This window comes from Tamandua tetradactyla, chromosome 11, assembly GCF_023851605.1.
Source record: "Tamandua tetradactyla isolate mTamTet1 chromosome 11, mTamTet1.pri, whole genome shotgun sequence".
NCBI classification, from domain to species: domain Eukaryota; kingdom Metazoa; phylum Chordata; class Mammalia; order Pilosa; family Myrmecophagidae; genus Tamandua; species Tamandua tetradactyla.
In genome coordinates this window covers 78,936,856-78,951,025 of record NC_135337.1, presented here as the reverse complement: position 1 = coordinate 78,951,025, position 14,170 = coordinate 78,936,856, and the positions used below count along the sequence as shown (strand labels likewise).

At 58.8% G+C, this 14,170-nt stretch overlaps 1 protein-coding gene across 2 annotated transcripts in view; it reads left to right on the top strand.

Annotated features, from left to right (window-relative positions):
* Positions 1-13,203, top strand: part of FZR1 (fizzy and cell division cycle 20 related 1) — a 38,020-nt gene extending 24,817 nt beyond the window's left edge. The window contains exons 2-14 of one of the 2 annotated variants that reach the window (XM_077121182.1): positions 3,278-3,417; positions 5,967-6,092; positions 6,298-6,361; positions 6,454-6,581; positions 7,127-7,209; positions 7,828-8,011; positions 8,326-8,391; positions 10,287-10,347; positions 10,452-10,636; positions 10,899-11,132; positions 11,700-11,804; positions 12,541-12,633; positions 12,990-13,203. In XM_077121182.1, the coding sequence (XP_076977297.1) occupies positions 3,349-3,417; positions 5,967-6,092; positions 6,298-6,361; positions 6,454-6,581; positions 7,127-7,209; positions 7,828-8,011; positions 8,326-8,391; positions 10,287-10,347; positions 10,452-10,636; positions 10,899-11,132; positions 11,700-11,804; positions 12,541-12,633; positions 12,990-13,031 (1,440 nt within the window). In that variant the 5' untranslated portion in view covers positions 3,278-3,348 and the 3' untranslated portion in view covers positions 13,032-13,203. Of the gene's footprint in view, positions 1-3,277; positions 3,418-5,966; positions 6,093-6,297; positions 6,362-6,453; positions 6,582-7,126; positions 7,210-7,827; positions 8,012-8,325; positions 8,392-10,244; positions 10,348-10,451; positions 10,637-10,898; positions 11,133-11,699; positions 11,805-12,540; positions 12,634-12,989 lie in introns of both variants that reach the window. The other variant, XM_077121181.1, reaches the window with a different exon arrangement.
* The last annotated feature ends 967 nt before the right edge of the window (positions 13,204-14,170 follow it).

Genomic DNA, 14,170 nt, shown 5'->3' with positions numbered 1-14,170 from the left:
GGCAGCCCCACCTGAATGATTTCCCCACAGCATTCTGTAGCAGAGCTTTAGTTGTTTTCTATATGTGGGGTAAATTCTGGGGCAGTGAGTCTCTCAGGCCACCATCAGATTGGGAACAAACATGCTCTCCAGTATGTGCATGAGGGTTACCCTGCTTCTTCTGCATCCGGGACCAGGGAGTGGGTCCGAGTCACATGGGTAAGGGGAATGGAGAAAGGGGCCAGCCTGAGTGGTACCAATCCTACTGCTTTTAAGTGGTCTTTTTCTTGATTTGGCACTCGCTATGTTCCTGCAATCTTTTAGTTACTCTCCGGAATTTTTAAAATGATGTTTCTGCCAGTTCTTGTTGGTTGTTCAGACTTCTGTTGAGGGAACAGAGCCTTTAAGCATCTCACGCTGCCATCTTGATTGGGGCAGGACCTACTGACCCAGGGTTTCTTAGGCAGATGCTAAAAATGATTGTGGTGATGGTTGCACCATTCCTGACCTGCAGGGGGTGAGGGCAGCGCTGCTGAAGGGACCATAGCCTGAGGTTTCTACATCTTGTTTTGCCTGGAGAAGGATTTGGCTTCTTAGGATGCAGCATCCACTTCCTTAGTCATCCCGACTTCTTCACCGGCAAAATCAAACGCCTTGGTGATTTTAACCTTTTCTGTGTCTTTAGCATCCTCTAACTCTTCTGCTCTGACCAACAGTTTACTCGAACTCATCTCTTCAGTCACTTCTCCTCTCTCAGCTTATTGAAGGCACTTTTGATTGTGGTCCCACATTATTGAGGAAACTGGCCCAGAGGTCATCCTCCCCCTTTTTACTTGCCTCCTCTGACCCAATGCATTTTTCCTACTCTGCTTCTGTGTCTTCCTCCTCACTGCTCCTTCCTCCAGATTCTGCCTTGGAATCCTCCTCTTCCTAGTCTTCTAATGAGACGCCACCTTGCTTTCTCTTCTGGCGAGGATGCTCTGAGACTTTCTTTTTTTCCCTTTGGGTTTCTGTGTCTCCTCTTCACCATCCACTTCATCTTCCTTCACTAATTCATTGACATCCTCTTCACTGTACTCTTCTCCCGAAGGCCCATAATCCTCGTCGCCTTCTAAGGAGGAAAAGTCTTCGGAGTCGGAGTTCCTCTGTGTCGCTGCCGCCCAGCCCCCCCGGACAGCAGCAGCCCCCCGCGGCGTCACAGCACGAGGGAGCATCGTAGAGTCGCGGCCGCAGGGGCTGGGGAGGCGGCGGCCCTCTGCGCACATGCGCGGAGAGCCACGTGGTGGGAAACGCCCGCGTCTTCTCAGTATCCTTTCTCTCTTTAGGCAGCTTGTTGAATTCGTTTAGGAGGTTTGTTTGAATATCTTTGATTAGTTTTCCAGATTCTGTATCTCTGACATTTTGATTTCCTCTTTGACGAGGCCATATTTTCCTGCTTCTTAACACATTGTTATTTTTCGCCGGTGTCTGGGCATCAGGTTATCTTGGTGAGTTTACTCCGAAGTTCAGAGTCTCTCTTGTCAGAGCTTTTGTGGTTGATTGGGTTTGTGTTAAAGGCTCTTCCGTGACGCTTGGTTTATCAGTATCACCCAACCAGGGCTGGGCCAGGGACCCACAGAACGGGCGCATGCCAGCTCCGCAGGGCCTCAGGAGTGGGTCAGAAAAAGACGCCAGAAAGCCTTTAATTCTGCTCACCAAGGGTGCCCTTTCCTGGTCTGCACAACAGGCGGCATCTTTGGCAGCCTCTTCCACTTGGCCCTGGGAAGGCTAAGAAGCTCCTACCGACCCCAGGCAGTGACATAGCTGTGCCAGGCGGGCAGGTTGAAACCCCTGGTGGTCCCAGCAGTGCACATTTGCCAGCCCAAAGCTGGGGCAGTGCTTCACCATTCCCGCTCTGTTCTGGGGAAGTGGACTTCCGGGATCCTTTCATTCTGCAGCTGCCTACCTGCTAGAGACTGGAGAACCGAAGCTTTCTGCCCTGAGAGTGGAGTTGGGCGCCAGGGCTCATGGCTGGGGGTGGTCACTCACAGTCTCTCGTCGCAGCCTGTGGTCTGGCATAGGCTGTGGTGTGGGAGTCAGGGGCTGCCGGCCATTGAAGCCTTCAGGCTCCAGCCGAGAAGGGACAGAAGGGGGCAGCCTGGCACAGGAAGGCCAGGAGGAGGTCAGCCTCTGAGGCCTCCCCTGCCAGGCTCCATCCCGACAGCTTTACCCTTGGTCTGGCTCTGAGTGGAGCTGGAGTCTCAGGGGTTCGTAAAGAACCAGATGGTTAGTATGCGCAGTTCTGCCCATGGGCACACCACTCACCCTACCAGGTGATCCAGAAGTGGATGGGTATGACTGAGTGCCAAGTGAAACTATTCACAAAAGCAGGTGGCCTACATTTGGCTGGTAGCGGTAGGCTGCCAAGTCAAGTTGGGAACTACTTAGCACTTCCAGCCTCGGGCCTGCGGGCCTGCTCTCCCTCTCCCAGGGTGCTGTCCTGCCCTGGTTTCCTTTGGACCCCTCTTGCTCCCTGCAGGCCTCAGACAAGCTGTCGTTCCTTCCAGGAGGCTTTCCCAAGTGGGGTGGGGTGCACAGCCCTCATCCTGCAGGCACTTGGGTATGCATCTTTCCATGCTGACCTGTTGGGGCCCAAAGGTCCTAAGCTCAGATTTGACTTCCCTGTTCCCCACTGCCTGGCAAGAAGCCAGCGCTCAGCAGGCTGCTGGGGCAATGCACAGATACCACCAGCCCCCTCAACTGTAGGCCAGGGGCTGTCAGTCCCATCTGTAGATCAGGGTGTGGAGGCTGCCCTCAGAGGGAGAACTCCTCACCTGCGCTGTCTTACAGTCTTTGCCCTGCACCCCCTCCGGGTCCTGGGGTCTGAACCCCAGCACCCTCCCCCCCTGACTGTCTTGGGGTCCTACCCCAAGTAGGACCTGTAGATGCCCTTCCCGAGGCGAGCAGGCCGGGCCCTGGAGGGCTGAGTGGTGTGGCCTCGGAAGACAGTGTTGTTGGATTCAAGGGTGGGAAGATCTGAGGTTCCTGGAAGGGGTGGGGCCTGGGGGCTTGGCGAGTAGGGGAGACGTGCCTGGCCCCAGGAAGGGTGAGGAGGGCCAGGCAGAAGCCCCCGCAGGAGCCAACGAGGACTCTGGTCTCTCTCCTGGCATGGCTCCCGCTGACCCCAGAACCTCCAGGTGGTGGCCGTGTAGTCCCAGGGCAGGCCCAGTGGTCACCCTGGTGATGTGGGATGCCCTGCCTCCCCTCCCCCAGGAGGACCCTGCCATGCTGACCACGCCCCCTGCCCTTCCTGCCGCAGGTTGACCTGGGCCAGGAGGCCGTGCCCTGCCCTGCCCCACCCTGCCACTCCCCGCCGTGCCCTGCCACGCCATGGACCAGGACTACGAGAGGCGCCTCCTCCGGCAGATCGTCATCCAGAATGAGAACACAATGCCCTGTGTGAGTGCCTCCTGCCCACCTTTGGCCCCCAGGCCACCCCTGCTGGCCCTGGGCTGGCCCTTCTTGGTTTATAAAGGGGTGCTGATCCCTGGGATGGGTCAACAAGGGTGGGGGGGGCACCTTGGAGGTACGAAACCAGGGCCTCCTGTTGTGCCAGAGCGCACAGGCGAGCTGAAGGGTGGGGGCACACTGAGCGGACCTGGCGCCGGCTCCGGGGGCTGCCACCCGTGAGCACCATCGTGACAGTGGCAGTCTGCAGCTAGGGTGACTCATGATGCCATGCAGATGGAGTTGAGCTGGTAAATGGGGAGTTTCAGTGAGGGGTGGGACGTTGGCATAGCTCACAGGACCCCCCCCAGAATATTCTCTCCCCCTTGGTAATTAGTGAGCAGCTCCAGCTGGACCTCACTGTGCTCTCCCAAGTGGGCGGAGGGGACCACGTGGCCACACCTGTTGGTTGGATGCAGGTTGACAGTCGCGGCCTGGCTACCTGCTCTTCCTGTCAAGGCTGTGGGACCTGATCTTGCCCTAATAGAGGGCACAGTAACTGGCTCAGCACCTTCTAATGCGTCGGGATCATGAAGGTGAAGGAAAGACAGAAAGTTCCAGATTGAAGGATTCTGAGCAGACGTGGCAGCTACCTAGAATGAAATTACAAGATGGGTCCTTCCCAGAGAGAGGAGTGTTCCTGGAAGCAGTGGATGGGTCTGGGCGTCTGACAGGAGCGACGGGGCCGTCGTCCTCCCTGGCTCGGGCGGTGGGGCCGTGGCCCTGGGGAGCAGAGTCTCCTGCTGGGGGGCAGGAACCTGTCGGGTGGGTGGGGGTGAGCGTTCTCTATTCTACACTTCACCTTCTCTGGCAGCTTGTGGTCATCTAGAAAGAAATAGAACCAAGTTGCTGCATTTGCTTTTTTTCTTGGAGGAGGCCTGGGTGCAACTTTCTCCGGTCGCCCTGGATCCGGGTCCATCCGCCACCTGAGTTCAACTTCAGTGGAACCAAAGTCGTGTCCTGAGATCACCGATGAGGACATCAGTGCCACCTCTGGCCATGGGGACCCCTCGGTCTGCCTCCAAAAAAGGCTGGTGATGACATCGCCAAGGCAGCACGTTACCAGAAGAGTTTAAGGGTTATGGGGAAGCTAACCATTTAGGAGAGATGGGCCGGATGGATCAGCAGAGCCCACCAGGAGCCACCCAGGGGCAGGGAGAAGCAGGAAAATGTTAATACAGTGGAAATGTCACTTATGATGAGACTCTGCACATCGCCTGACTGTGCAGCTCTGGCCCGTCTTTACCCAGAGTTCTTTCTGGAAGCCCTGAGGAGACTCCAGGGATCTCCCAGCCTGTGAGCGGCAGTGTGGATGGTGCCCTCATGACTCGTAGATGACATCAGCAGTGGCGCAGGGGCATGCCTGGCTAGTTAAGTTCCTCAGAGGAAAATAGTTCGTTTGACAACCCTCCCCCTGAAAAAAAAAATTAGAGTTTCGGGATACTGCGTCAGCTGGGATGGTTATTATTAAAGGAATAGGATGTTATTATTATTAAAGGAAAATAGTGCTGACGCAGATGCGTAGAAATTGGAACCCACGTGGATTGCTGGTAGGAATGTATAAAATGGTGGCACTGCTATGGAAAACAGGTTGGTGGGTCCTCCGATAATTAAGCATAGAATTACCATATCACTCGGCAATGCCACTCCCAGGTATAGCCTGAGAAGAACTGAAAACAGGGACTTGGGTCCTTGTATACCAGTGTCCGTCGCAGCATTTTTCACAGTAGCCGGAAGGTGTCCGACAACAGGGGAATGGAGAAACAAAATGTGGTCTAGCCCTGCGACGGAACGTTATTCAGCCGTGAGAAGGAATGAAGGGGTGGCATACACGACAACACATGTGGGCCTTGAAGTCGTCACGCGCCACCAAAGAAGCCAGACACAAAAGTTCACGTAACGTGATTCCACTGACATAAAATTCTTAGAATAATCCAATTCATAGAGATAGAAAATAGGTTACCAGGGACTGAAGGGAGCTATGGAGGGAGTAACGGGTAGCTTCTTCTTAATGAGTGCAGTGCTTCTGTTTGGAGTTAGAAAAAGGTTTTGGAAATTGAGATAGTAGCACAACGCCGAGAATGTAATTAATACCACTGAATTGTGTACTTAAAAATGGCTAATGTGAAAATCTCATGTTGTCTATATTGAGCCACAATAAAGTTTTTTTTAAAAGCCCAAGTTGCAGTTCTCACGTGCTTTTGAAGATGCTTGGTTTTCTCCAGCTGCCCTTGTCCCCGGCTGCCGCTCCTGTCCCCCTCTCCTGTCTCTCCGTCCCTCCCCGGAGCCTTGCCAGGTGCTTGGCCCCAGCCCTGGCCTCTGCTTCCCCCACCACCCTCCTCGCCAAGGGCGTGGGGACATGAACCAGCCTCTCAGGAGTTCGGTGGTATCAGGGCCCAAGGGCAGGAGGCGCAGTGGCTTGACCATGCTGGCGGGGCGGCAGGCTCGGGGGCCGAGGGGCAGAGTGTGCTGCGGCACCCATCCACGCTCTGCCCACCCAGGTCGCGGAGATGCGGCGGACCCTGACGCCCGCCAGCTCCCCCGTGTCCTCTCCCAGCAAGCACGGGGACCGCTTCATCCCCTCCAGGGCCGGAGCCAATTGGAGTGTGAACTTCCACAGGATCAATGTGAGCAGCTGCTCGGTTGGCCGGGCAGGGCTGGGTCTCAGGGGAGGATGGGGGCGGCTCGGACCTGGGGGCGAGGCAGAGGGGGTAGCGTCCGGGGTGCATGTCCAGCTTCCTGAGCCTCTTCAGCTCCGGGTGCGAGCCCCCAAAATTGGAGACCATGGGGCACTGGGGCACTGTTTATCCCCTCCCCTCTCTTCACGCACAGGAGAATGAAAAATCCCCCAGCCAGAATCGGAAAGCGAAGGATGCCACCTCAGACAACGGCAAAGGTGAGGAGGCCTGCCCTGCCCCGCTGCCCCCCACCCCGGCTCCCAGCCTGGGCCCAGGCACCCCCGGCCTCACTCGTGTCTGGTGCCTGCAGACGGCCTTGCCTACTCAGCCCTGCTGAAGAACGAGCTGCTGGGGGCCGGCATCGAGAAGGTGCAGGACCCGCAGACGGAAGACCGGCGGCTCCAGCCCTCCACACCCGAGAAGAAGAGCCTCTTCACTGTGAGTCTGAGGGGACCACAGCTCACCCCACCCTTGACCCTGTTCTCCCCAGCTTCTATTCTGGGCCCCTAGTCTGGGTCTCTCAGGGTGGACCAGCCCTCCTACCCCACCCCTGCCAAGTACTTGTTCCATGTAGAAGGCCAGGCCCCAGCCCTGCACAGGCCCTGAAATCCCAGGCGGGACTGGACAGGGCGTCAAATTGGTCCTGTGCGTTGGATGGGACAAAGCTGAGCCTGAGGCAGGAGCAGGGGGAGATGCTTTGCCAACAGGGCACGCATTGAGGGAGGTGGGTTCCGGTGCCGAGAGACAGTGGGAGGGAATGGTCCAGGGACAGCAGTCACCAGAGCCTACAGTGCTGCCAGGAAACCTCCTCACGAGGCCTGGAGCCTGTTTCACTGCGTTGCTGTGCTGTGTCTGCAGCAGCGGAAGACACACGCTCCCTACTCTCTGCTGGCCTGAAGTGGGGGGCAGGGTCCCTAAGCTCTGTGAGCCTGGCGCAGTCATCGGGATGGGGCGTCTGCTGACTACAGTGTCCCCCTGCCCAGTATTCCCTCAGCACCAAGCGCTCGAGCCCCGACGATGGCAATGAAGTGTCCCCGTACTCCTTGTCCCCCGTCAGCAACAAGAGGTGAGGCTCTGAAGCCGGCCCAAGTGGCAGTGTCCCTAGGGACCCTGGGGTGAGGGGTACCTGCTGTGGCCCCATGACTATGCTTCCACAGCTGGGAGAGGAAGGCCTTGATGGGAGGCTGGGGTTTCCCTATCTTGGGCTGTTTAGGGCCTGGAGGCCCTACAAGAGTCCTGCAGTCACCTGAGCCCCAGTTATCACAGTGCATGGGAAGTGCAGGGATGTGTGCCCCAATTATCACAGTGCACGGGGACACGCACCCTCATGGACCTGCTGTCTCCCAGCAGCCCAGGGCTGCAGAAGGAAGGTGAGGTGTAGTGGGCCGCCCTGGCCTCCATCTTCTTCAGTCTGGGGAGTCAGTGAGGGCTCCCTGGAGGAGGGGCCAGACCAGACAGGGCAGAGCTGGGTGACAGTGGAACCTTCAGAGCTCGGGGTGGCAAGATACCACAGGATGGGCTCCACGCCTGTGATAGGGCCCAGGAGGTACAGCAGGCCGGGGCTCACAGGCTGCTGGGTTTGTGGGGAGAAGTCTTTTCTGTGCAGCTTTGGGTCCTAGGGGAAATTGTCATCAAAAGCATCAGCTGACAGGTACTAAACCACCACCCCTGCCTCTCTCCACAGTCAGAAGTTGCTAAGGTCTCCACGGAAACCCACGCGGAAAATCTCCAAAATCCCCTTCAAGGTCCTGGACGCCCCTGAGCTCCAGGATGACTTCTACCTGAACCTGGTGGACTGGTCGTCTCTGAACGTGCTCAGTGTGGGGCTGGGCACCTGCGTGTACCTGTGGAGCGCCTGCACCAGCCAGGTGAGCCTGCCTGGCCTGGGCACGTTCATGGAGTGGAGTGGCAAGTTTGAGGGGAGCAGGGCAGCTTCCTTCAGTGAGTGCATCAGGGGTGCTCCAGAGCCGGTACCCAGACAGCCTGCTCACGTGCTCCCGCCCCCACCCCCCGCCATGTGGGTCCCTCCTCTCCTGCACCCTCCCTGGACCTGGCTTCCTCCAGGTCCCCAGTACTCACGCCAGGCATGGACACCCCACAGGCCCTGGTAGGGGAAATGAATGAATGAAAGGATGGACTGGGGCTTGGAAGTTCATAGGAACCCCTTGTGTTTTCCCTACAGGTGACCCGGCTCTGTGACCTATCCGTTGAAGGGGACTCTGTGACCTCCGTGGGCTGGTCTGAGCGGGTCAGTACCCAGGGCTTCTGTTGCAGGGCAGGGTGTGTACAGGGAGCCCAGGCGGGGCCCTTGACAATGTTGGGAAGCCAGACCTCAGACTGCAGGAAAAGGGCGTCCAGGACCTCAGGCTGCGGGAAGAGGGTGTCCGGGACCTCAGGCTGCGGGAAGAGGGTGTTTAAAAAGTTTCTGTTAAGCTTTGCATAGGAGATGTCACCGAGGCAGCAGCCAGTGGGAACATCTGGGCACCTATCTCTGGCCCCACCTTTGCTGTTCCTGGTAGAGATGACTCCTGCCTGATACTCAGATGGGCAGGCAGCTGAGCCATGGCTTTGGGGTTGAGGAGCCACAGCCTGCTGTCACATTTCACCCTGGCCCACTCAGCAGACTGGCCTGGCTGTGGGGCTCAGCTCCCAGCTGTTTTCCCGAGGACGGCTGTTTTGTGGTGTTGGTTATTCCACTCCCACCAGGCTCTGTGCAGCCCAGCACCATCCACTCCTCTCTAGCTCAGTGGCTGCACTCATTTTAAGTCAGGAGCAGCTTAGGGGACCCCAAAGAGCAGGGAGTGAGGTTTGGGTCCTAGCTATGTGCCTTCCCTCCTGGGGATGGGCTGCTCGGGAAGCCATGATGTATGGAGACCAGCCATCTGCCCTGTGCACACTTCCATTATGAAGGGTGTCCGTGCCCACTAGCCAAATATGAAAACTGTAGGGATGCCGAGGAGAGAAGCCTCACCGACAGTGTTAGCAGTTTGACTAACAGAGCAGTTTTTCTCCCAGATCGTGTGTTGGATTAATTTGTTCTAAGAGGCATTGGGAGATACCCCATTGGGTCTCCTGGCCTCCTCTCAGGGGTATCTCTTGGTGGACTGTGCACCCTGGGAGCCAGTGGAAGCTGTGGGAAGAAGCAGGGGAGGGAGACCCAGTGTCCTGGCAGGCAGGTCAAAGGTCGTGGGCTGGTGGTATTAGAAACTGCACATTCTGAGTGAGGCTCAGGCCTTCGTTTCCAGAGCATGTACTGACCCTGTCCCAGGCCATGTCGCTTAGGGATCAAGGTCAGTGGCGGCGAGGGGGAGGAAGGAGGCAGGCGGTGGTTCCTGGAGCAGATCCAGGCGCAGGGTCCACATCCCGAGATGGCCGGGGTGGGGATGGGGGTGGCATTGCTGGGCAAGCCTGAGGATAAGATGGGGGGCACGGGGCGCCCTGATGGGCTGAGTCTGGGTAGAGCACAGGCCAGCAGGGGCAGTGCAGGGAGAAAAGCCCGGGGTCCTGCCGCTTTCACTGGCTTTGCTGTGGTTATAGCTCTTTGGGAAACTGGATTTATGTTCGAGGAAGGTGGTTTTAGTCTTTAAGTTTTATTTTATTATGAAAATGTCCCAGTGTCCAGCAGAGCCGAGAGAATTTTAGTGTGAATATGCATCTGCGCACTCGCTCCCCAAGGTTTCCTGCTTTGTCCCTCCATCCTGCCTCCCTCACGCCTCCCAGTCCTGCATCTATCTTACTTTTGACACTCCTCAGCCTAAACTGGGGCCTCAGTACCCCTTACCTGCGCTCTCCTGTCTGTTTCCTAAACTCAGGTTCCTGTCTGTTGTTGCTTTCTTCTCCAGTGACGTGCACAGACGTCACCGTGTGCAGGTCTCACGCGTGCATCCACTGCGTGTCTGCAGACCTACACACGGTGTCAGCCAGAGTGTGACTGGCTTCCAGCAAGTTCCCCGGGCCATTTCCTGGGAACTGCAGGGACAGTGGGCGCTCTGGAAAGGCCCAGTTCCCGAGCCCTGAGGCAGGCGGTGGGCTGGGAGAGGGCAGCCAGGCAGCCTGGTCACCACCCATTGAGCCTGACACCCTCTCCGCGCCCCGTCCTAGGGGAACCTGGTGGCGGTTGGCACACACAAGGGTTTCGTGCAGATCTGGGATGCGGCGGCGGGGAAGAAGTTGTCCATGCTAGAAGGGCACACGGCGCGTGTTGGTGAGGGCCATGGGGGCTGGGGCGCTTCCCTACAGGGGCTGAGCTGGGGGGTGGTTGAACCTGGGGTTGCTGGTCCCTCCTCACCCCCGCCATCCGGCCTGCAGGGGCTCTGGCCTGGAACGCCGACCAGCTGTCATCAGGGAGCCGCGACCGCACCATCCTGCAGAGGGACATCCGCAGCCCGCCCCTGCAGTCAGAGCGGCGGCTGCAGGGCCACCGGCAGGAGGTGTGCGGGCTCAAGTGGTCCACGGACCACCAGCTGCTGGCCTCAGGGGGCAACGACAACAAGGTACCCAGTCCCCCTGCTGGCCGCCTGCCCTCCTTCAAAGTGGGCTGCATGCTCACTCCTGGAGCCCCGGGCTTGACTGCTATCAGTGCTGAGGGTTACCTCGTGGGGGCTGGGTCCCTCTCACTGCTGGGGATGGTGACAGGGCAGGGTGGGAGGAGACATGCATGCCTGGTGCTCCAGGCCTTGGACCTGCCCTCCCCTGTGCTGGTCCTGAGGGTGGGCTCATGATGGGAGCCCTGGGCCTCACGGCTGCCCCTTCTAGCTGCTCGTCTGGAACCATTCGAGTGTGAGCCCCGTGCAGCAGTACACGGAGCACCTGGCGGCCGTGAAGGCCATCGCCTGGTCCCCGCACCAGCACGGCCTGCTGGCGTCTGGCGGGGGCACAGCCGACCGCTGCATCCGCTTTTGGAACACGCTCACTGGGCAGCCCCTGCAGTGCATCGATACCGGCTCCCAAGTGTGCAACCTGGCCTGGTCCAAGCATGCAAATGAGTTGGTGAGCCTGGGTGGGTGGGGACAGGGCGGTCTCCCCTCCCCTCCTGAGCAGGGGTGGACAGTTCTGCCCCGTTGCTTCCTGGGCCTCTGAAAGCCATCTGTTCAGAAACTAGGATGGGCCCAGCCCTGGGGAGCCACAGGGAGAGTGGGCTGGTATGAAGATGGGAAGCGGGAGCTAGGGGTGAGCCTCTGGGAAGCCCTCACCTGTGGGAGGATGCAGCCCCCTGAGCTGTCCCAGCCACGGGAAGGGTGAAGCCAGTGTCCCTGGCTGCCCGGGGGTGCTCGCTGCCCTTGTGGACCAGACCCAGTGGTTCTAGGTACCCCATGCCTGGTGACTTGGTTAAATGATTCTGGTGACCACACATGAAAGGAGGCTGCTGGGCTCAGGGTCTACCCCCTTCTGTGGCTCCACCCCCACTGTGCAGGCCCAGTGAAGCCTCCAGAAATCAGGGGTTTGGGAAGCAGGTCCCTGCCCAGGCATCCTCTGGTGCGCCTGGTAGAGCCTGGGCTTTGGCAGGCCGCAGGCCCTGGCTGCTGTTGCAGGTTCTGACCGGCCCCCACCCCCCAGGTGAGCACACATGGCTACTCGCAGAACCAGATCCTGGTCTGGAAATACCCGTCCCTGACCCAGGTGGCCAAGCTGACTGGGCACTCATACCGCGTCCTCTACCTGGTGAGTCCCCTGGGCCCAGCACAGCTGGGAAGGGGGCAGTGGCCCTCGGGGAGGGAGGCCGCTCCTGGGAGCTTCCTGCCACCTGCTGCTGAAGTTCTGGGCCCACAGGGAAGCAGCCTGTGCACCTGGGTATCCAGCCCCTCCTAAGGGGAATTCAGAGCCCCCACCTTGCTACCTGAGCCCAGTCCGCGCGCAGGTTCGCTCTATCTGTAGGCATCAACTCATGTCATTTTGGAGAAACTTCTCCAGCCTGTAAGGGGGCAGCTCTGCCCGCCTAGAAGAATTGGCTAATGGTACATTTATTTTACAGATACTTATTTTTATACATTTATTTACATGGCTTTTTTTTTCTTAACAAAAAAGAAGTATGAAGAAAAAAGCAATTTAAAAAAAAAAACCAGACTCCCCACTCATAAATCTGTTGATGTTTGAAAGGATAATTTGAAAGTGGCTGACAAAAGAGCAAAGGGACTGTCCTTCTCCCCACCTGCATCCACTCTACAGGGCTTGTTTCCTTTCGGAAAAGAATGCTCTTGGCCTAAACTGGGCCACCTGCCCATGCACAGCCACCCTTCTCCATGTTCCCTGGAACAGGTGTCTCCTTGGCAGGGCCCTCTTCGGGGAGCTTCCACCCCAGTGTCTGCCCTGTGGCCCTTCTTCACTCGGCAGTGGGGCAACTGGGCTGTGTGGGCTTATCTGGGCTGCACAGAAAATGCGGGTCTCCTCTCTCACACAGGCCATGTCCCCTGATGGAGAGGCCATCGTGACGGGTGCTGGAGACGAGACCCTGAGGTTTTGGAACGTCTTTAGCAAAACCCGTTCAACAAAGGTAAAGTGGGTCGGTATCTCAGCGCCAGGTGTCCCCCTGCCAAGCCCAGCCCAGGGGGTCCTGTTGGAGGTATCCTCCCCTGGAGCTCTCCCTGGGCCCCGCTCTCCCCGCTTCACTCCATGGCTCCGGTCACCCATGCCGCCTGGCTCCCGGCTCATTGGGAGTCCTGGAGAAGGGTGCTTGCCCACCCCATGCCTTGGGGCAGTGGACCAAAGTTTCCCAGCCTCCCAGCAGGACCTGGACCTCAGGTTCTCTCCCACACTGTAGCGGCTCAGCTCCCGGCCCCGCAGGCCAGCCCTATATGGGGTAGGCTGTCTGGGGCTGTGACTTAGCCTGTCCTCCCGTTCACTCTGCAGGAATCTGTGTCTGTCCTCAACCTCTTTACCAGGATACGGTAAAGCTGGACGCACCACGTCAGGACCACGCTGGGCGCCCAGCCCAGAACTGCCCCACCCCCCGTCAGTGTGCATGGACCCCTCCCCAGCACACACGGAGGCCGCCTGCCCGATGGGCGGGGGCTGGATCTGGAGGAACCCTGAAGATTCCGATTAAATGCCTGATTGTGAGCAATGTCAGACAGTATTTGGGGCGGGGACATGGTGGGGGACCACCCAGGATCAGGGGGTCCACAGCCCCAGCTTGGATGGGCTACACTTGGAGCAGACAGACAGACAGACAGCGCCACTGCCTCGCCGTGGAGAGGACGCCCGGGAAGCCATGCCGCCCGGGAAGCCATGCCGCCCATTTCCTCTGTCTGCTGACACCGTCGGGCTGCGTGTTCTTCCCGCCTGGGAGGGGAGCGGGAGCAGCCACCCCAGCCTCCCCACGCCACAGCCCCCAGCCCAGCAGCACAGAGGGAGGCCCCCAGGGCCCCCCAAGGTGTCCTTGGTGTCGGCTTTGGCTGTCAGTGTGTGCATTCCAGCGGGGACTCCCTTGGGGCACGTGTTTTCGGACACCACAGGCGCCTTCATGGCCCAGGACAGACATGGCTTTTTATGCCAAAGGAGATCACCTCAGCATCGACTTACTAGAGCGACGTGGGAGTCAGCAGCGACCTCCCCAGGGGAGCAGCGTGGACGCGGGGGTGGGGGGCCCGACCCTGTGCTGCTCTGTCCTTCCCTCCTGTGCCCCTGCCCCCCATCCCCTGCTGGGCGTCCCACCAGCTCCCCGTGTGCTGTGCTGTAGGAGAGCAGAGAGAGGGTATTTCCACTGGCCTAGGGCAGCAGAGGCCCTCCCACCTCCCCAGTCTACCCCTTGCCACCCCACGGCCACCAGCTCCTCTGGCTGTGGCACAGAGGTGGAGAGGGACCACAGGGTGCCAAGAGCCGCACTGCTCCCCTCGGCCCGTCCGCGGGTGTGCCCGTGTGTACATATGTGCTTGTGACTTCTCTTTGGAGTTGGTTTTGTGTTTTTGTAGGCCAGTCCCAGAAACATCTGAGGTTGGGCCCCTCACCCCCAGGACTGCCATCTGGTGGGGGGCCCGGGCCCTTTCAGTAAAAGGAGGGCAGGGGTCCACCAGCTGCTGAATCACTTCCAC